Source organism: Cynocephalus volans, chromosome 1, assembly GCF_027409185.1.
Source record: "Cynocephalus volans isolate mCynVol1 chromosome 1, mCynVol1.pri, whole genome shotgun sequence".
In the NCBI taxonomy this organism is placed as follows: Eukaryota; Metazoa; Chordata; class Mammalia; order Dermoptera; family Cynocephalidae; genus Cynocephalus; species Cynocephalus volans.
The window spans coordinates 116,197,043-116,219,706 of NC_084460.1; the positions used below are offsets into that span (position 1 = coordinate 116,197,043).

The 22,664-nt window shown below is 38.3% G+C and overlaps 1 protein-coding gene and 1 pseudogene across 1 annotated transcript in view; both read right to left on the reverse strand.

The window, feature by feature from the left end:
* Window positions 1–765: 765 nt before the first annotated feature.
* ATP13A4 (ATPase 13A4) overlaps window positions 766–22,664 on the reverse strand; it is a 167,286-nt gene continuing 145,387 nt past the window's right edge. The window contains exons 27-31 of the mRNA XM_063107150.1: window positions 10,505–10,676; window positions 9,562–9,755; window positions 8,226–8,314; window positions 6,585–6,665; window positions 766–978 (exon numbers count right to left, since the gene is read on the reverse strand). Coding sequence (XP_062963220.1) covers window positions 766–978; window positions 6,585–6,665; window positions 8,226–8,314; window positions 9,562–9,755; window positions 10,505–10,676 — 749 coding nt within the window. The remainder of the gene's footprint in view (window positions 979–6,584; window positions 6,666–8,225; window positions 8,315–9,561; window positions 9,756–10,504; window positions 10,677–22,664) is intronic.
* Window positions 19,958–20,478, reverse strand: LOC134386428 (probable ribosome biogenesis protein RLP24; annotated as a pseudogene).

Sequence of the window (22,664 nt, forward strand, 5' to 3'; positions counted from 1 at the left end):
CGTGAGTGGGGAAGAGGTGTGGGCCACCTTTGGAGTGAGGCAGTGAAGAGCACTCATGTGATCTCCAGTCTCTTCCTTCCCCTGTCACAGTAAACATGCAGTCCTTGTGTCAAATGGGTGGGGCCACCAAATTGAAGCAGTCAACTGTCTGAGGACAGCTGTTACAGAGAGTCACCTGGACCAAGAAAGAACCTCTTGTGTGTTAAGACACTGAAATATGGGGGTTGTTTGTTATTGCAGTGTAGGCTGAGCTTATCCTTAATAATATGTAGGAGAAGGCCAGAAGTAGAAGGAAAAGCCTCATATCTGAAAAGTACTACAAAGGAAAGGAAACCAGACAGTGACAATTTGGTGCGATGGTTCCCATGCATTAGTTTTTCCATCAATGAAGTAAGAATTAAAAAATGATCATTAACATGTTACAACTCTGTGAGTATACCCAGTACTACTTCCCTTCAACTCATTAAAAAAAAATAAGAAAATATTATCCTAAGAAGAAAGATTACACATTCTCCTCCTTGGCCCATTCTTGGTTCACTGAACACCTCCAGTACTTTCAGAAGCCAAGAGGGAAGCACTCTTCTGGGGCAGTGTTCTTCACTGTAGAAAGTATTTTTCAAACAGACTTTAATTTGTTCCCATGATTTGATAGATATTCCCCAAACTCCAGCTGACAGTGTAAGAGTCTCATTTCTTTCAAATCAATGAAACTGGTTCCTTTGGTCGTCATTTCTCTGTGATATCAACTTGGATATTACATATCCTTCAAAGTTGTTCCTCATTGCTCTCAAACACTGGATTGCTGTAAGACACCCCACTACCACACTCCTGCATGTCAGAGTAGGAAGTTTGGTTTAGCGGGGGCCAACTAGGGTCATTTGCCAAGTCCCTCTGCCATATCCGATACTGGCTTTTTGATTGATAGCCAAAACGCCTTTTGATTATCATCCACAGGGCTCGGTTTTCAATAATGGCCTCCTGCAAAATAAAAGAGTTAATTTTTACAATCAGAGGTCAAGTGTTCTGAGGCTACAGCCCTCCACAGACCATAATATGGCACTACTGCAATGTCTGGTTAGATACAACTTGACAAGGAACTTGAGCCCTGGATAAATCTAAGGTGATTTCATGAGATAGGTCTCGACTTCTCAAACTTTTCTACTTATTCTCTGGGAAAAGAAAGAGGTATATAGTTTCAGGAATCTGGGACTATAGCTTGAAGTGGCCTGCGTCAAAGATGAAATTTCTTTTGAATCTTACATCTAAATTAAACTTAAAATCATTCAAATTCTATATTCCACTTTATATCACATTCATAGTTGATTTAATATAAAATGACATTTAAAATTACTTAACAACAAATATAATTGACCCTACAGGAAGATGTGCCACACGTGTGTGTCCTCAGTACATCCTGGTACATCACTGCACAGTCATGAACACAGGTCAGTGAAACTGGAAGATAGGCCACAGTCCTGGAGTTGGACGGATCTGGATTCAAGTCCCAGCTCTGACACCTACTATGGGCAAATTAATTACCCTATCTGAGTCTCAGTGATTGGAAATAACAGTCCCTTCCTTATCTTTGTTGTAAGGATTAAATAACTCCCCTTACAATGCAGAGCAGGCCTAGCTCTCTCAGTCTACCCACAGTTCTGAACTATTCATTTAACAAGTGGCCATGTACTGTGGCCCTGTTCACACAAGCCTCTAACTTTCACCTCCACTGAAATGCATTTTTAAGATTATAAAAGATATGTCTCTTTGGAAACATTTTGGACTGCCATTTTATTTCATGAGTTAGACTGAGACTCGAGTAAAGACCAGTTATAACTTACAGGGTGCATAAGAGGTTATCATATGAATTTTCCATTTTTATCATATTTAGTCACAACAGTTGGCTCTTAGAAGTTATCATGAAAGAAACAAAGAGCAAAATATGAGGAACCAAGCTGTCCCACAGGATTAGAACGGATTTTGGTGCCCTTCAGGTTTTTCTTTGCCAAACTGAAAGAGTTAATTCTGTAGGAGATAGTAGTTTTCCTCAAATTCACCCATCTTTGCTATTTGAGTCCCACTGCCCATGAAAAGGAGCTGGTCTGAATCAATCCCCTGAAAATTAATCACCTGGCAGACTGTTAAAGGCCCACAGAGCCCTCTCATCAGCTTCTTGCAAACCTCAGGGCTCACCCAGCCAAACCTGTTATTCTACTTTCCCACAGCAAGGATTTTTCATTCTCCTTAATTAACAAGAGAACAGTAGTTCTCCTGAGAACTGGGATAAGGCAGGAGCACTGGTATCAATTAAAGGTTTTAAAACCTAACTTACCTCCAGAAAACCTTAGCAGGCCTTAAAATAAATGAAATAAAACACACACACACATGCACACACACAAACTTTAGTGCTCTGCACCTTGCTTTGAGCTTTTCTCAGTAGTACGATGACCAGTATCACCTTGCTACTCCAGAAGAGGAAACTGAAGCACTGAAAGGTGATCTATCCTGTCTTTCTACACTGTAAATTAAACGCCGAACTAGAAATAAAAGGAAATCCTTAATGAGATTACATTTCTTAAAACAAAACAAAACAAAAAAAAAAAATACTTCATCACATGAGTTCTTCTGACTGGCTACTTGAATTATTCATGCATACTTACCTATATAAATACATACATGCATTCATGCATACATACATACATACACATAAGTAATAAAAAGAAAGGTGGGGGTGATTAAAGCTATCCACATTAGCCCCCATGTCTCTCAGCTGGAGGTTAGATTGATCACTTAAGGATAAGGTCTCACATTCAGATCCTTTTCTGGGCTTCTCTAAGGTTAGGGTTAGGATAAGGTTACGGTTAGAGTTAGAGCTCAGCAGACCAGACAGTACTCAGAACTGTGCAAAAGGAGACTAGCCATCCTTCATGCCTGTCCCCAAAAAACTCTTTGGACCATCTATGTCACAGGCTGGCCAGGAAGTAGGGAGTTGGCACAGCCCATTCCAGGAGTCTGGAGTCTTTCTCTACCCTGCTAGGCTTACCTCATGAGGCAGAACATCTTTTATAATTCTCTATTGCAACTTCCTTCACCGAAGACTGCAATGGCTTCGATTTGTCCCTGAGCATCCACTGACAGCAGGGAAAGGGGTAACTCTGAGCAACTGGAGACCACAGTAGAGGGGCCTGGGAGCAGGAGTTGGTACCCTTCAATGTTACTTTTCAATTTAGAAGCTGCTGAAAGCCTACACTACACATCCATGTGTACATCTCTATTTCTCACTCAACATGAGAAACAAAGGAGAAACTCTGTCTTTCATGAGCATCAAATTACCCTCTCCATCTGCTGGGATGAGCAGGGTCACTTCTTACATTTAATAATTGAATAAATCTTTACCCAGCTCCTACTAGCATAAAGCAGGGTTTTAGGTGCTATAGCTACTGAGTTCTTGCCAGCATAGTTGAATAGAAGGTAAGAGAAGAAATGTATGCAGAAATAACTGAAGTCCTTGTCCTTTTTTCCTGTAGATTGTGAGCTCTGCCCCTCTGTCATCCTTGTTACCCTGGCATGGTGCCCTCGGATATGGCAGGTGGTCAACAAATGCTCATGGAAAGAATGAATGAATAAAGGAATGACTGACTGATTGATAGATATGAAGTAAGAAATGGTAAGTGCCACAAAAGATAATATAATAATAATAGCTCATATTTATTAAACACCAACTATATGATTTTTACTGTTCACAATTCATACTTCAATAACCTAATGAGGTAAGGTATCATTATTATCACCATCTTACAGATGATGAAACAGAGACACAGAGAAGTAGAGTAACTTGCCCAAAGTCAGACAGCAAAAAAGTTGTGGAGCCAGGATTCAAACCCAGGTATATTACTGTAGGGAAAACATAGGAAAATGGTCAGGGCCCCTCAGATGTTCGCAATCTTGCCGAGCATTTTACATAAATATGCACGTGCACCCAGGTGTTCCTTGGCTATTGTCTGATGTAGATGTGCATGGGCACCCAGGTGTCCGAGTTATGGACTGAAGTATAAAGGACAAGTGGCTCTGATCCACGGTGCCCCCCACCCCTGAGATGCACCCCAGGGGGCCACCGGGAGGCCACCACAGCTACTGCTGCTGCAAGTTGTTTCTGCCAATGCCCCAGGACCATCCAAGAGGCCACCGCTGCCACTGCTGGACCTGTAAGTTGCTGTTGCTACTGCTGAGGAAGCTGAGGACTGAGCTCATGTCGTCTGCCAGCGGCTCCCGGGATCTTTCCCAATTACCTAGCGTGGACCTGCATGTGAGGGGTCTGATGACCCAGCCAGGCATGTGAGGGGTTTGTGATCCAGTCTGTACAATGTGTTTGAAGGGTCTGAGCCCTAGCCCTGACAGCACAAATGGAAACTTAGTATAACTAAAATAATGAAATGTTTTGGCTTTAGTTATGAATTGCGTAGCCATACAATTAGCATAGCTATCTATGTCCCTAGCCCCACAATTACCCCTGACCTTGTGCTCTTAACTGCAGGTATACTGACAGAAGAAGGGTTTCCTGCTAGGGGATCATGGAAGACTTTGATACTTGATTACTCTACAGCTCATTCCCTCCCAAGTATTTCCTGCCCACCTAAAAGGAAAACATAAGTACATGGTCTAAGCCAATCTATTTCATGGATTCTCTTTCCCCGAATCCCTTCTTACTTAGGATGACAATGAGACATAGCTCTGACCAGTAAGGCATCAAAGAAAGTTTGCTGATGGGCTGCAGGAAAAACTGTCTTTCCTGATAAAAAGTTCAAATTCAAGGGGGAAAAAGCTTGCTGGTGTCTCTTCTTCCATTTTATGCCTGCACCGAAAGTAGATAAAACATCCAGCTATGTGGAAGCTATTTGGGCACCATAAGTGACAAGCACAAACATGAAAGGCCACATCTAAAGACAGTAGGATAAAAAGGAGGAAGAATGTGGATCCCTAATGTGGACTATTGAGTCACAATACCAGTCCTGAAGCCATCCACATCCAATCTTCTTGTTGAGTCAATAAATATTTTTATTGTTTAAGCCACTCTTGAGTTTTGTTATTTGCCTAACTGATCCAGGCACCAGGAAAGATTCATGAAGAGGATAGTACCACAGCTTGGCCATAGAGGATGGAACAGCATTTCAATACACAGACATGGGGGAAAGATGTACTAGACAGAGGAAATACTTAGGTTATAGGCAGAGGCAAGATACATAAGATTATCCTCCAAAGAGCAAGAACTATCTTTCTGCAATTTAGTCTGAGGACACTCGTGGTGATGCTCTTTTATTAATGTGGTCACTTTGAAGTCCACATGGCTTAGCATAGTGCTTCTCAAAGTGTGGTCCTTGAACTAGCCACATGAGAATCACCTGGAAACCAGTTAGGAATGCAAACTCTTCCACCTACTCAGACCTACCACCAATCAGACATGCTAGGAGTAGGGCTCAGCCATCTGTGTTTAACAAGCCTTCCAGGTGATTCTGATGCCCACTCAAGTTTGAGAAGCTCTGGTTTAGCATAGAGAGAGATGCTCCAGTATCCTAATTCTATGCCCTACTATTCCACCAGCTCCTGTGCAGCTTTACTGTGTGTAGTAAGGAAGGTTCACTGGGCTCCTGTTCTACTGCTCTTCCCTATAACATTGCAGGGAAGTCAGGCTGGAAGTGCTCATGGCCTGCTGTGAATGCCTCATGCACTGGGACAATTCCAGTTTTGTAACTTGGAGCAGGAATAGAAATAGACAGAAGCCTGCATCTAATCTCTCTTTCCTCAGGGACACCTTTTCAGGAGCACCCCCTGCCCAACAGTGGGCTTTGAAGAATGGAGATTGTGTCTCAGCACTGAGGAAGGAGAGAGTGAAGCACATAGAGAAAGAAAGGAGGAGCACAGTTCATTTCACTGAGGAAACAGAGCAAATGGGAACTGGAGAATTACGGCTGAAAAAGCTCACTATGAATTTCAGTTCTCATCTGTAAAGTGAAAATGACACAAGTTAAGTGAAAGCAGCAAGGCACAAAAGGCCACATATCGTATGACTCCATTTATATGAAATGTTCAGAATAGGCAAATCCACAGAAACAGAAAGACGAGTAGGGGTTGCCAGGGGGGTAGGAGGCAGGGGACGGGGGAATGAGGAGCAACTGCCAATAGGTACCAGATTTCTTTGGGGTGATGAAAATGTTCTGAAATTAGGTAGTGCTGATGGTTGCACAATTCAGCAAGTATACTACAAACCACTGAACTGTGGACTTTAAAAGGGTATATTTTATGATGTGTGAAACATATCTCAATTTTAAAAAGTAAACCATGTTAGGTCTCCATCTGGGAATTTGAGAAGTGAATAGGACCTTAGAGATCATAATTCTGTTGTCCCCAGCCCCGCTTTACAGTGGCTTGTTTGGAACTCATCAGAGGAAAGCACCATTGCCCGTGTTGTGGAGGAAGAGAGCACCCAAGGAGCCCTGGTCAGCTGAAGCTATTTCATTTTCAGACTCCTAATGAACTACCCCTCCACCCACCTACCCACCCACAGTGATCAGCAGCCTGAGGGCACTGACCTCTACAACAAGGGACACGATGAAATTGGAGCTGAGCATGATGACGATGTAGACCCTCCACAGGACAGGAGTGCAGAGAAGCTGGTGGGAGATGATGAAGCACAGTTACTCTTAAGACAAATATATGCTGGAGCAATGTTCACGTGTTTACAGCACATGTTTTCATAGGTTGTAACTCTTGTATGTAATGAACATACTTCTATGAAATATGCATGTAATATACATCTTGTATGTGTATGTGCACATTATATATATACATGGATGTAAGAGTCTTTGTATATAGTTGTGAACTGCAGAACAATGTAACATTCAACAATGAACCAACTGCATACAGGACAGTGTTACTGTATGTTTTCTAAGTTTAGATATGTTTAGACCCACAAACTATTCCCATTGTGTTACAATTGCCTACAGTATTCAGTACAGTAACATGCTATACAGATTTGTAGCCTAGGAGCCATAGGCTATACCATATAGCCTAGGTGTGTAGTAGGCTATACCCACTAGGTTTCTGAGAGTACTCTGTATGATGTTCACACAATGACAAAATCACCTAATAACATGTCTTAACCTTAACTTCTGCAGGATTAAGTTTAACTCACTTAGAAGACTAGTGGGCACAGACTATTATCTCCCTGAGTACTTAATCTAATTCATGAAGACACTAAACAACAATGATAATTACACTGCTAACCACATTGATAGAATTATAAAAATAAAATATATGAATGTAGATATTAGTGTTACATGTCACTGTGGGTTTGTGAAGGTATTGCTGGTTTGTAATGCACTGGACACTATAAGTGCTTGTCTATAACCTGATATACAATAATCAGTCAGTCATTCCTTTGCTATTTGTGCCATCCACTGTGTGAGGCACTGGGAGTATAAAAATGAGTAAAATTGATCTTGGCCCTCATGAAATTCATCTTTGAGATGGAGAGGCAAGCAGATATACAAAGCACTAAGCAAAAAAAGCTCAGTACCCTTAATCATCTCTTCTATATTTTATTTATTGGTCTGAGGGACATTTTATAATGATTACATTTTAATTCAAAAGTAGGATGGGTCAGAGAAATCAAAATATATGTTTTTCCCTTGCTTGAATATGTAAAATTTTGGTATTGTGTAGGGTTTCAAAGTTGTCTCAATACTACAAAATGTAAAAGAGTGCATGAGGTAAAGCATGGCTCTTAGAAGTTTTGCAGACATTAAGTATAAACATACAGAAAAACATGATTTTAAAGAGATTAAAAATATAAATGAAGATTTGAGAATTAACCCAAAAAGTATTATGTGCAAAATTGTTTTAAACAGCTTCAAAACAGAAGAATTTAGGAGGAAATTCTCTCATATTTGAAAGAGAAAATGTATATAGATTTTCCAGTCTTGTGAGGAATCTCAAAAGAAAAATATTTAGTACTTTCTGAAGAAAGTACTCAGGAAATCAAGACTAGAAGTAATTTTATTTCCTGACTAGCTTTTAAAATATATGTAAACAAATTCATCATTCTTTTTAACTCTGCCATCCCAAAATAATTGGTGTCAAGAATTCACATCAATTGCAATTGTGACCTGCTTCTTGAAGTCAGGGTGTTACAAGGCTGTAAAACATCATCATATCCCAGATATAAGACTTACATCCAAACGCCTATATAATTCTGGAATATCAGCAAATAGAATGAATAGACACACACCCAGCTGTATGATCAGCACAAGGACAAATATATCTGAGGAAATAAGAACACAGCTATCATTTTGAGAAATCAGAGTATAAAGTGTCATATCGATTGACAGACATATTCTAGATTAACACTGATTAAATTACTTGATTTCTACTTCCAAACACAGCATAATACATGGAAAGTACTCATTTCTTAACCCTTGACTTGGTGTTGTGAGCACCACGCTCAGCCAGTGAGCGAACCGGCCATCCATATATGGGATCCGAACCCGGGGCCTTGGTGTTCTCAGCACCACACTCTCCCGAGTGAGCCACGGGCCGGCCCAGAAAAGTACTCATTTCTATGCAATGGGTCTCACCTCTACAATTTCTATTCATGTCCTTGAGGCAAGTGGTAATTTTCATGTGCATGTTATGAGTTTCAATTAATAAAAGTGGTAAATACATACTAGGGTAACATTAACATAATATGTTTTCAATAAATGCCTTGTAGACATCCAAGTATCTGAGTCTCCTTAATGCAAATCATCTGCCTCAGATCTTTTTCTGGAAAAAAGGACAGCTGTAAATAAATTTTTAAATTGCAATCATGTAGAGGTCAGCATTCGACTGCTTCCTCATTTCAAGAAGGAAAAGGCAAAATGATTTTCTCTGAACAGATTTTTATGAGATATTGAGTTTTCAACTTGTGCTTCTGAATTTTCCCAATTAGAGAGGTAGTAATGGTATACAAATAAATGTCCCAGAGATTAAACAGGTCATCCACTTCTCCTCCAAGAACCTCCCCACCCCAGAATGTAAGGAGGTGGGAGGTACTTTGGCCAAGAGCTTCTACAATCCTCTATAGTCATATTTCTCCAGGCTGGACCCACTCCCAGCCTGCTGCCACACAATGCCGTTTTGACCATTGTCTGCATGGCAGGAGACAGGTTGCAACCAAGTGCTGTGACCCTTCTCCCCACCTGTTGCAAGATAAATTCTGACAAATACTGACAAATTGAGAAATAAATTGGTTTTCCCACTTTGGGGTTATCCCAAGAAAAGACATCAAGAGCCAAACTTTTGGTGAAGGAAAGAGGTGGAGAAAGAAGGCCTAGTATGTAATGCAGCTTTGAAAGAAGGAGCAAAGGACCACAAGGCTGAGGCTGTACAATGTATTTTACGGAACTCTGGAGTGAATGTCAGGAGACCCTTGGTCAGGGGCAACCCTGCAGCTGCTCCCTGAGTGACCTGGGCATGTCTATTCTCCTCTCTGGTAACTTCTCACCTATGACCCAGTACAATTCTACTTACAATTTGTGTAGGTGGGTTGCCTGAATGGCTTTCCTTTAGAGAATATAAGAGCCACAATGATACAGTTGATTGTTCCCAAGAACCATACAGTAGTATTCTCAAAACTTGTGAAGGCACCATTACTTCCCATTTTTTCTGGAACAGTTGGAGAAGTGATTAACTTTGAGATGCTTTCATTTTGCGCTGTGCAGGCACTAATAAGGAAATGAAAGGAGCTAATGAGGTAAGATGACAGGCCTTTATTGAGCATTTGCCTCCCCAAGACTCCGTATCAAACCGTGTCCAGAGCAGGCATTTAGTGCTTCTATCATTGTCTATACTTTAGTGAAGAATACACTAAAAAATGAGAAAGGAACAAACACAGATAGACCTATGTTTTGGATGCATTAACAGATGATAGGTAGAAGACAGGTAGATAGACTAGATAGTCAGACAGATAGATTCAATCAGTTATTTGTTCAACAGATTATGCACCCATCACATGTATTAAGGCTATATGGGGAAGAGATAAATCATGATTCTTCCCTTGAGTGGCTTAAGATCTCTGATAATTTATAAGTAGGGTGACCATGTAATTTATCATCCAACAGGGACAGTTTTGAAAATGAAAGGCAAAGACTTTAATAATTTTACTGAGATATCACTTCACTTAGACTGGGTTGCTTAAATTGGGTTGCCCAGGCAAACTATAATGCATGGTCACCCTAGATATAAGAGATAGTCACAGATCATCATCATACAGCGCAGGCAAAAATAAGTGCCAATGAATGATACATCAAACTGTGTTACAGAGAAGAAATAATCACCAGAAATTTGCCTTAAGGACTTAAGGAAGCCAAAGTCTTTGAAAGAATAGAGACCTATTTGCCTCCCATCATAGTGGCCAGATGATGTTTGATAAAAATTAGAATGTGAGAGGCTGGAATTGATACTATGATCATACCTGTGCATCTCCATGGAATACCAAGGCTGCCTCTGAACCAGGATGAAGCCCACAATATGCATGGCCAGGCTGAGAAGAATGTTGAGGATCACAGAGAGCAGCAGAGGTGGGGAGATCAGCCGTCCTGCAGGTCTGAAAGGCACCAGCTTGGGGTAGGCACCATTCAGATTCACTACAAATTAAGTTCAAGTTTTATATTTATGAGAACAGGTAACTTCTTTGGCCCACACATCTGAGGATATGAACAAATTGGAGTACAGCACAAACTGAGGGACCAAAGCAATTAAGGGATTCAAATTCAAGTCACATGAGGAATTCTTAAAAGAGCAGACATATAACAACCACTAAATGCCTTTTTACCCCTATCAAATAGGCAAAGACTGTTAAATTTTAGATAAGGGAGTGATAAAATGTACCCTCTTGTACACTGCTTGTGGGAATCTAAATTGATGTAAGTCTTATGCAGGGATATTTGGCAATAAATATGAAGAAAAAATGTTCAAAACTTTTGACATCGTTGGTCCATTTCCAAAAATTTATCCTAAGGTAAAAAATAATCAGAGATGTAGAAAGATGTTCATCATGGCAACACTTAAAATAAAATTATGGTACATCTATATAATAGAACAATATGCAGTCATTAAAAGTAATGCTTTAACATATTTAATGACAAATGAAGATTGACATTAGCAAAATGGTAGAGTAGGTGGCTCCATGCTCCCATCTCCCACAGAAACATCAAAAACAAGTAGAAATTGGCAGAGCCAACTTTGTCAGAACTCTGAAAACAAACATTTACAGCAACTAAGAGAACACCAAGTCAAGAAAAATGTGACTTTAAAAAACTGAATGCTTTTCCCTTAAGAACAGGAACACAAGGATGCCCACTCTCACCACTTCTATTTAACATAGTACTGGAGGTACTAGCCAGAGCAATCAGGCAAGAGAAAGAAATAAAGGGAATCCAGATTGGAAAAGATGAAGTCAACCTGTCTCTATTTGCAGATGACATGACACTATATAGAGAAAAACCTAAAAACTCTATCAAAGAACTCCTAAAGCTGGTTAATAACTTCAGTAACATTGCACGATCCAAAATAAATGCCCCCAAATCAGATGCATTTATATATTCAAATAATGAACGAACAGAGAAATAAAGAAAGTAAGCCCATTTGCAATTGTCAGGAAGAAAATAAAATAGCTAGGGATCAATTTAACCAAGGAGGTGAAGGATCTCTACAATGGGAACTACAAACCACTACTGAAAGAAATTAAAGAAGACACAAAAAGATGGAATGATATTCCATGCTCTTGGATTGGAAGAATTAACATTGTGAAAATGCCCATATTATCCAAAGTGATCTACAGATTTAATGCAATCCCCATCAAAATACCAATGGCATTCTTCACAGATATGGAAAAAACAATCTTAACTTTCATATGGAACAACAAAAGACCCCGAATAGCCAAAGCAAAAAAATAAAGCTGGAGACATAACACTACCTGACTTCAAATTATACTTCATAGCTATAGTAACCAAAACAGCATGTAGTGGGATAAAAATAGACAGTAAGACCAGTGGAGAAGAATTAAGAAGCCAGAAATCACTCCTCAGGCTTACAGCCATCTGATATTTTAACAAAGGCAACAAAAATCTACATTAGGGAAAAGACTGCCTCTTTAACAAGTGGTGCTGGCAAAATTGGATATCCATATGCAGAAGAATGAAACTAGATATGCACCTCTCACCATATACTAAAATCAACTCAAAATGGATTAAAGGCTTAGGTATAAGATCTGAAACTGTAAAATTACCAAGGGAAAATGTAGGTGAAAGGCTTCAGGAACTAGGTCTGGGCACAGACTTTATGAACATGAGTCTGAAAGCACAAGCAGCAAAAGAAAAAATAAACAAATGGGACTATATCAAACTAAAAATCTCTGCACAGCAAAGGAAACAATCAACAGAGTGAAATGACAACCTACAGAGTGGGAGAAAATTTTTTCTAACTATGCATCCGACAAGGGATTAATATCCATAATATACAAGGAACTCAAGCAGTTACACAGTAAAAAACAAATAACCCAATTAAAAAATGGGCAAAGGAGCTGAATAGACATTTTTCAAAGGAAGACATACAAATGGCCAACAGGTACATGCAAAAATGCTCAACATAACTGGCCATCAGGGAAATGCAAATTAAAACCACACTGAGATACCATCTCACCCAAGTTAGACTGGTCTATAATCCAAAAGACGGTGAATAACCAATGCTGGTGAGGGTATAGAGAGAAGGGAATGTCCCTACACTGTTGGTGGGATTGTTAATTAGTACAACCACTATGAAAAACAGTTTGGAGGTTTCTCAAACAACTACAGATAGATCTTCCATACGATCCAGCAATCCCACTTCTGGGTATTTACTCAGAGGAATGGAAATCATCATGCTGAAGGGATACCTGCACTCCCATGTTCATCACAGCTCTGTTCACAATAGCCAAGATATGGAACCAACCTACATGTCCATTGACGGATGACTGGATAAGGAAACTGGTATGTATACACCGTAGAATACTACTCTGCCATAAAAAAGAATGAAATTCTCCCATTTGCAACAACATGGATGAGCTTGGAGAAACTTATGTTGAGTGAAATAAGCAAAGCACAGAAGGATAAATACCACATGTACTCACTCATAAGCAGGAGCTAAGAGAGAAAGAAGGAAGGAAAGAAAGACCACATTGGTGCGTTGGACTTGCAGAGGGAGAGAACACACCTTGGGATACAAAGTGGAGTCGGGGGGAAAGGGGTAGGGAGAGGGAGGTTGGGGATAATTGGGTGGGGGACATAAGATTCAACTGCAATTTGTGCTAATGGGCATGCTGTCAGTATGGATCTGGCCTTCACGTCCTGAGTATGAGGGGTGACATCAGCTTTGTTTCTCATGAATATTCATAAGCAATAAAAAATAGAAACATTAAAAAATTAAATAAAATGACAGAAAAGTTTTGTGCATTTTTAGTTGCACTTGCTCACACCCTCATCAGTTCAGCAGCAATCTTTTTTTGTTTTATTTTTTTACCTTAAAATGATTTTATTTTGTGTGCAAATTCTATTTTGCATAAACAATTAGGAGCTTTTTAAAAGAAAAACACAGAACAAATTTTTAAAAACCTCAGGATTCCTTTGCTTCTAGATCATTGCTAGTCTATAACAATAAGGCTTATTCTACCAGAAGTCACAAGTTAGAACTGAGTATGCTCCAAAGAGGAAACTGTATAGTGCTGTTTCAGGCAAGGATTATTCAGCTCTCATTCCCAATATCCACAGAAGTTATCAGAACAGTTAAACCACCGAGGCCAGCCGAGTGCATGCCGATCAGAGAAGCTCCCAGCTGGAGAAGCCAAAGATCCGTGGAGACTACGCTCCCTGCAGTGCCAGCATGCAACCCAGCAGGTAGGCCTTGCTGCCACCGCCGGACTCCATCCCCAGCCCAGCTGACTGCATGCTGACCAGAGAGGCGCCTCCTCAGAGAGGCCCAAGACCCGAGGTAACCACACACCTGAGGCACTAGTGGGCAACCGAGCAGATACTGAGGCAGCCATACCAAATTGGCAGCCCCAGCAGCATCCTAGCCAGACAATAGTGTCAAACCAGTGGACCATGAAATCCCCTGCCACAATGACTAAACATGAAAGGAAAGATACCAGAAATATGAAAAATCAAGAAAGTACACCATCAAAGGGTAATAACTCTCAAGTTCTAGATCCTATAGAACAAGAAGCCCTTGAAATATCTGACAAGGAATTTTGAGTGATAATTCTAAGGAAACTAAATGAGATACAAGAAAACTCAGCTAGACAACACGATGAAGCGAGGAAAAGTATACAGGACCTGAAAGAAGAAATATACAAAGAAATCAATGCCCTGAAAGAGAATGTAGCAGAGCTTGCTGAGCTGAAGAATTCATTCAACAAAATAAAAAACACAACAGATAGTTTAACCAGCAGGCTTGCAGAAGCAGAAGAGAGAACTTCTGACCTTGAAGATGGGCTGTTTGAAATAACACTGGCAGACAAAAAAAAGAAAAAAGAATTTAAAACATTTAAGAAAATCTAACAGATATCAGACAACCTTAAGCACTCAAATATCTGATTCATGGGTATTCCAGAAAGGGAGGAAAAAGGGGACTGCATTGAAAACATATTCAACAAAATAGTGACAGAAAACTTCCCAGGTATAGGAAAAGACACAGATCTTCAGATTCAGGAAGCCCAAAGATCCCAAACATATTCAACCCAAAAAGATCTTCTCCAAGACATGTTATAGTCAAACTGGCAAAACTCAAAGACAAAGAGAATCTTAAAAGCTGCAAGAGAGAAGCATCACATCACCTATAAGGGAGCCCCAGTCAGACTAACATCAGACTTTTCATCACAAACCCTAAAAGCCAGAAAGGAATGGGATGATATATTCAAAATACTAAAAGACAGAGATTACCAGCCAATAATACTCTACCCCACAAGGCTATCCTTCTGAAATGAATGGCAAATAGTATATTTCTCAGACAAACAAAAACTGTGGGAGTTCACCACCACACGACCACCCTTACAAGAAATTCTCAAGGGAGTACTGGGTTTGGTACCTGAAAAATAACTACCACTGCCATAAAAACTCAAAAAAAACAAAAACAAAAAAACAAAAAACCCAGTAGTATAATAAAAATGGCATTCATGAAGAGAAAACAAACAAATAAAAAGGCTATCTACAACCCAGGAAACCAACAAATACGCAAACAAACAGTAAATCAGAAAGAAAGGAAGAAAAGACACCTAAGACATCCAAACAATAATTAATAAAATGCTAGGATAAAATCAACACTTTTCAATAACAACTCTTAATGTAAAAGGCTTAAATTCCCCAATCAAAAGACACAGACTGGCTGACTGGATTAAAAAGGAAGACCCAACTATATGCTGCCTTCAGGAGACCCACCTCACCCATAAAGACTCACATAGACTAAGAGTGAAAGGATGGAAAAAGATTTACCATGCAAACAGAAATGAAAAATGAGCTGGAGTAGCTATTCTTATAACTGATAAAATAGACTTTAAACTAAAAACCATAAAAAGAGATAATGAGGGACACTACATAATGATAAAAGGATTGATCCATCAAGAAGACATAACAATCATAAATATATATGCACCCAATGTCAGAGCAGCCAGATTTATAAAACAAACTCTATTAGACCTAAAGAAGGAAATAGACACTAATGCCATAATAGCAGGGGACCTGAACACCCCACTGTCAATATTGGACAGATTGTCTAGGCAAAGAATCAGCAGAGAAACACAAGATCTAAACAACATACTAGATCAATTGGACTTGGAAAATATCTACAGAACATTCCATCCAAAAACCTCGGAATATTCATTCTTCTCATCAGCACATGGATCATTCTCCAGGATAGATCACATATTAGGTCACAAATCAAGTCTCAACAAATTCAAAAAAATTGCAATTATCCCATGTATTTTCTCAGACCACAATGGATTAAAATTAGAAATCAATAACAAATGAAATTCTGGAAACTATACAAACACGTGAAAATTAAACAGCATTCTACTTAATGACATATGAGTCCAAGAAGAAATCAAACAGGAAATCAAAAAATTTATTGAAACTAAAGAAAATAATGATACATCATACCAAAACCTGTGGGATACTGCAATAGCAGTACAAAGTGGGAAATTTATCACATTAAATGCTTACTTCAGAAGAATGGAAAGATGGCAAGTGAACAACCTAACACTTCACCTTAAAGAACTAGAAAAACAAGAACAATCCAAACCCAAAGTTAACAGATGGAAAGAAATCATTAAGATCAGAGCAGAACTTAATGAAATCGAAACTCAAAAACAATACAAAAGATCAACAAATCAAAAAGTTGGTTTTTTGAAAAGATAAATAAAATTGACAAACCAATAGAATGGCTAACTAAAAAAAGAAGAGAGAAGATCCAAATAACAAAAATTAGAAATGAAAAAGGTGATATTACAACTGATACATCTGAAATACAAGGAATCATTCAAGACTACTATAAACAAGTATATGCCAACAAATTTGAAAATCTGGAGGAAATGGATAAATTTCTGGACACACACAAGCTACCAAAACTGAGCCAAGAAGATGTAGAAAATCTGAACAGACCAATAACAATAAAGGAGACTGAAGCTCTTATCAGAAGACTCTCAACAAAGAAAAGCCCAGGACCAGATGGATTTGCAGCAGAATTTTACCAAACATTCAAAGAGGAATTGACACCAGTTTTCTACAAACTATTCCAAGAGATTGAAACAGAGGCAATTCTCCCAAACTCATTCTATGAAGCAAACATCCCCCTGATACCAAAACCAGGTAAAGATACAACTAAAAAAGAAATCTACAGGCTGATATCCTTGATGAATATAGATGCAAAAATCCTCAATAAAATACTAGCAAACAGAATACAGCAACACATACATGAAATTATACACCATGAGCAAGTGGGATTCATCTCAAGGATGCAAGGTTCTTTCAACATATGCAAATCAATAAATGTGATACACCATATTAATAAAATCAAACACAAGGACCATATGACCATCTCTATAGATGCTGAAAAAGCATTTGATAAAATTCAACACTCATCCATGATAAAGACTCTCTATAAGTTAGGTATAGATGGAAAGTATCTCAACATAATTAAAGCCATATATGATAAACCCATTGCCAATATCACCTTGAATGGGGAAAAGCTGAAAGCTTTTCCTTTAAGAACAGGAACTAGACAAGGATGCCCACTCTCACCACTCCTATTCAACATAGTGTTGGAAGTACTAGCGAGAGCAATCAGAGAAGAGAAGGGAATAAAGGGCATCCAGATTGGAAAAGATGAAGTCAAACTGTCCATCTTCGCAGATGACATGATCCTATATATCGAACAGTCTAAAGCCTCTATAAAAAAACTTTTGGAGTTGATAAATGATTTCAGCAAAGTAGCAGGATACAAAATCAACACACAAAAATCAGTAGCATTTCTATTTTCCAATAGTGAACATGCAGAAAGAGAAATCAAGAAAGCTTGCCCATTTACAATAGCCACCAAAAATATAAAATACTTAGGAATTGAGTTAACCAAGGATGTGAAAAATCTCTATAATGAGAACTACAAACCACTACTGAGAGATATTAAAGGGGACAGAAGAAGATGGAAAGATACCCCATGCTCTTGGATTGGAAGAATCAACATTGTGAAAATGTCCATACTACCCAAAATGATAAACACATTCAATGCAATCCCCATTAAAATTCCAATGATATTTTCTCAGAAATGGAAAAAACTATCCAGCCATTTATATGGTCTTATAACAAAAGACCACACATGGCCAAAGCAATGCTGAGCAAAAAAATAAAGCTTGAGGCATAACACTACTTGACTTTAAACTATACTACAAAGCCATAATAACCAAAACAGCATGGTACTGGCATTAAAAACAGACACAAGGATCAATGGAATAGAATAGAGAATCCAGAAATCAACCCACACACCTACAGCCATCTGATCTTTGACAAAGGCACCAAGCCTATTCACTGGGGAAGGGACTGCCTCTTCAGCAAATGGTGCTGGGATAACTGGATATCCATATGCAGGAGAATGAAACTAGACCCATACCTCTCACCATATACGAAAATCAACTCAAAATGGATTAAGGATTTAAATATACACCCTGAAACAATAAAACTTCTTAAAGAAAACATAGGAGAAACACTTCAGGAAATAGGACTGGACACAGACTTCATGAATACAACCCCAAAAGCACAGGCAACCAAAGGAAAAATAAACAAATGGGATTATATCAAACTAAAAAGCTTCTGCACAGCAAAAGAAACAATTAACAGAGTTAAAAGACAACCAACAGAGTGGGAGAAAATATTTGCAAAATATACATCTGACAAAGGATTAATATCCAGAATATACAAGGAACTCAAACAACTTTACAAGAAAAAACAAGCAACCCAATTAAAAAATGGGCAAAAGAGCTAAATAGGCATTTCTCAAAGGAAGATATACGTATGGCCAACAGACACATGGAAAAATGCTCAACATCACTCAGCATTCGGGAAATGCAAATCAAAACTACACTGAGATACCATCTCACCCCAGTTAGGATGGCTAATATCCAAAAGACTGTGAATGATAAATGCTGGTGAGGTTGCGGAGAAAAAGGAACTCTCATACATTGTTGGTGGGACTGCAAAATTATGCAGTCTCTATGGAAAATGGTATGGAGGATCCTCAAACGATTGCAGATAGATCTACCATATGACCCAGCTATCCCACTGCTGGGAATATACCCAGAGGAATGGAAATTATCAAGTCGAAGGTATACCTGTTCCCCAATGTTCACTGCAGCATTTTTTACAATAGCTAAGAGTTGGAAACAGCCCAAATGTCCATCATCAGATGAGTGAATATGGAAAATGTGGTATATCTACACAATGAAATACTACTCTGCTATAAAAAAGTATGAAATATTGCCATTTGCAACGATATGGATGGACCTAGAGAGAATTATATTAAGTGAAACGAGTCAGGCACCGAAAGAGAAATACCACATGTTCTCACTTATTGGTGGGAGATAAAAATAGATAAATAAATACACAGACAACCTGGGGGGAGGGGGAAGAAGACACAACAATTACAATTCCTTGAAGTTGATAACGACAATTGAACAGATATGAGGTTGTTGGGAGGGAGGGGGGAGAGGAAGGTGGGAGGGAGGTTTCGGTAATGGGCCACAATAATCAACCACATTGTATATTGACTAAATAAGTAAAATTAAAAAAAAAAAAAAAAAAACAGTTAAACCAAGTCAAAACAGTCCAGCATAATTAGACTTCATTATACAAGGCCATTACACTTTTCTTATATGTTAATAAACCAAAACAAGAAATACTGAAATCAAAATAAAAGACATCATTTGAAGTTGACATACAAATCAATTGTTAGTTCTTTTTTTTATCTCCCTTCTACATAACATTAATAAAAGGAATATTTTATTCAAAGAAAATTTTATTTTTTATGTCACTAGCCATGAATTGTTGTCATTAGTTATGACATAAATGCCGCCTAGTGTCGTTATCTAGATGGCATGACCATTTTATGTCCACAAAGCACTTCTGTATTTACAAGCACAATTCTTATGATTTATATAACCACATCTATTGTAATGATTTAACACTGAGATGCAGTCTAACATCCATAATATCTGACGCATTTCAGAAAACAATGCAAGAAGGATGTATATTTAATTGCCTTTCATTTGAGTAACTTTATGCAAAAAATAAATCAATAATTTAGAAGTTCTGTCTCCAAAGGAGATTTTCAAACATACAAATAGAAATGGTTACAGACAGAAAGATTTTAAAGAAACATCTTCCACGTACACATCCTCTTGTAATTGCTGTACCATTTTTTCTTCCAGCTGCTTTCCTTTGCCTGCAACACGGGCCTGGATAAGATGAATGTTTTGCTTGACTTCTTTGATGTCCTGAACTTTCTATAGCTCTTTATTTTTCTTCAATTTGTTCATTATAAATTTACGTTGGTGTTTCTGTTTGATCTCTTTGACTCTCTTCATTGCAACAATAGTTTTATTCCATAGCTCTTGCTGGTATTTGACATGTTCATTTCTACGTTTTTCGAATTCAAATGAGTTATACATTGTAAGCTCTTTACCAGCTGCTTTCCAGAATGCTTTAGTCCACCTGACATTGCAAGGATTACATTTCAAAGTTTAAAGGTTTTAAAGTTTCTATGACATTTGGGTTTGTAGAATCTAAATACCCTGCAATTATTGCAGATGAACATCATGCTGTGGCCAGGACAGATGGGCCCTGAACAGAAATAACACTTCTCAGTACACATGTTGAACCCATGTGGGCCCCCACCGATGAAATGTTGAACTTGAGAGTTGGTGGCTATCTTGTAAATGGTAGCCCAAGTTCCCAGTTCAGGACTCTGGTCTCTGGTTACAGAGGAAGTAGAGCAGACTTTATTTGCCGATTATTATGTATGCCTGTTCTAACCTGTCTGGGAGCTACCTGAAGGACTGACGTGAATACTTATCTCTGTTTCACCTAACACAGAACTCATTCTGGCCAGAAAAGCAACATACATTGCTTGAAAACACTGTAAGGCTAACAAACAACACACAGTTGCCTGCTACAAAAGATTATAGTTGAGGTATAAAGTAAACACCTAAAGACTTGGATGAGAAGTTAAGAATATTATCTTTGAGAAATCAGTGCATTCAAAAACACCTGTGTATATGGGGAATATAGAATGCCATGTACATGCCCAGGGTAAGATGCATGCCTGGGAGAGACCAGAGAAGACAATAAGCTTTCAGTTCTGAGTGATCTCTATACTCAGTGTAAGCCTGGCTAAGTGTTAAATAAGTACAGAACCAATCTGCAAAGATTGGGAGAGGCTTTTTTGTTGTTATTAATTCGTATTTTAACTCCTGGAGTTCAAGAAAATCTCTGTCAAAAGATTAGCTGAATAAAAGGTACAAAAAGAGAAACTTCAGTGAACACACATGACAACTAATACAGTCTCGGCAAGAATAGTTTGGAAAATTCACTAAACAATGGACAACTAAGGCCTTCAACAAAGAGCAAAATAAAAAGTATCAAACCTTAAGGAAGAAGGAAAATCTAATTTTCAGAGTAACCGCATTATAATATTTAATGGAACAAAATTAATTGGCAGAAATCATCCCTGAGGAAACACATATATTAAATTTATGAGGCAAAGAACTAAAGGAAACCATAGGGGGGAAAAATATAACTAAAGGAAATCAGGAAAACAATCTTTGAATGAAATGAAAATGTCCATAAATATATAGAAGTTATAAAAAGGAGCCAAAATTAATTCTGGAGCTGAAAAGTACAATAAATTAAGTAAGAAATGTATTAGATGTGTTCAACAGCAAATTTGAGCAAGCAGAAGAATCAGTGAGCTTGAAGACAGGACAATTGACATTATCCAATCAGAAGAACAGAAAGACAAACAAATGAAGATACATGAACAGAGCCTAAGGAACCTGTGAAACACAATCAAGCAGACCAACATATGTGTTGTGGGAGTCTCAGAAGTGGAGAAGAGAAAAAATGAGGCAAAAGGAATAGTTGAAGAAATAATGGCAGAAAACTTCCTAAATGAGATAAAAGACATGAATCTGAACATACAGGTAGCTCAAATAATTACAATAGATTAAACCCAAAGAGATCCACACCAAGACATTATAATTAAACTGTAAAAAGCCAAAGAGAGAATCTTGAAAGCAATGAGAGAAGTGAGTCATCATCTATATGAGATCTGCAGTGAGATTAACAGCCAATTTTTCATTAGAAACCAGAAGGAAATCAGAAGTCAATGAGATGACATATTTAAAGTGGTGAAAGAAAAAAAAAATCTGCGGAGCAAGAATTCAATATCTGGCAAAACTGTCCTTCAAAAATGAGGGGAAAAGTAAGACAGTCTCAGATAAACAAAAGCTGAAAGAGTTTGCTATCACTAAACCTAACCTAAAAGAAATGCTAAGAGCTCAGGTTCAAATGAAAGGACACTAGGCAGTAACTCGAACAGTTATGAATAAATAACAATCTCCAGGAAAGGTAACTATATCAGCAAATACAAAAGCTGTTGTTATTGTATTTTTGGTTTGTAATTCCACCTGTTATTTCGACATGATTTAAAAGACAAATGCATAAAAATAATTACATATTTATGTTATTTGGCACACAAAGGATAAAGGTGTAATTTGTGACATCAACAACTAATATGGAGAGACAGAGCTGGAAAAAAGCAGAGTTCTGCATGCTATTGAAGTTAAGGTATTAATTCAAACTTGACTGTTATAAATTTAGGATGTTGTGTGTAATCCTCATGATTATATATCATGTAATGAAAAACCCACAGCTAATGTCTTACTAAAGGGTGAAAGACTGAAAGCTTTTCCCTTAAGATTAGGAACAAGACAAAGATACCCACTTTTAACACTGCTATTTAACAGTATACTGAAAGATCTACCCATATAAATTAGACAA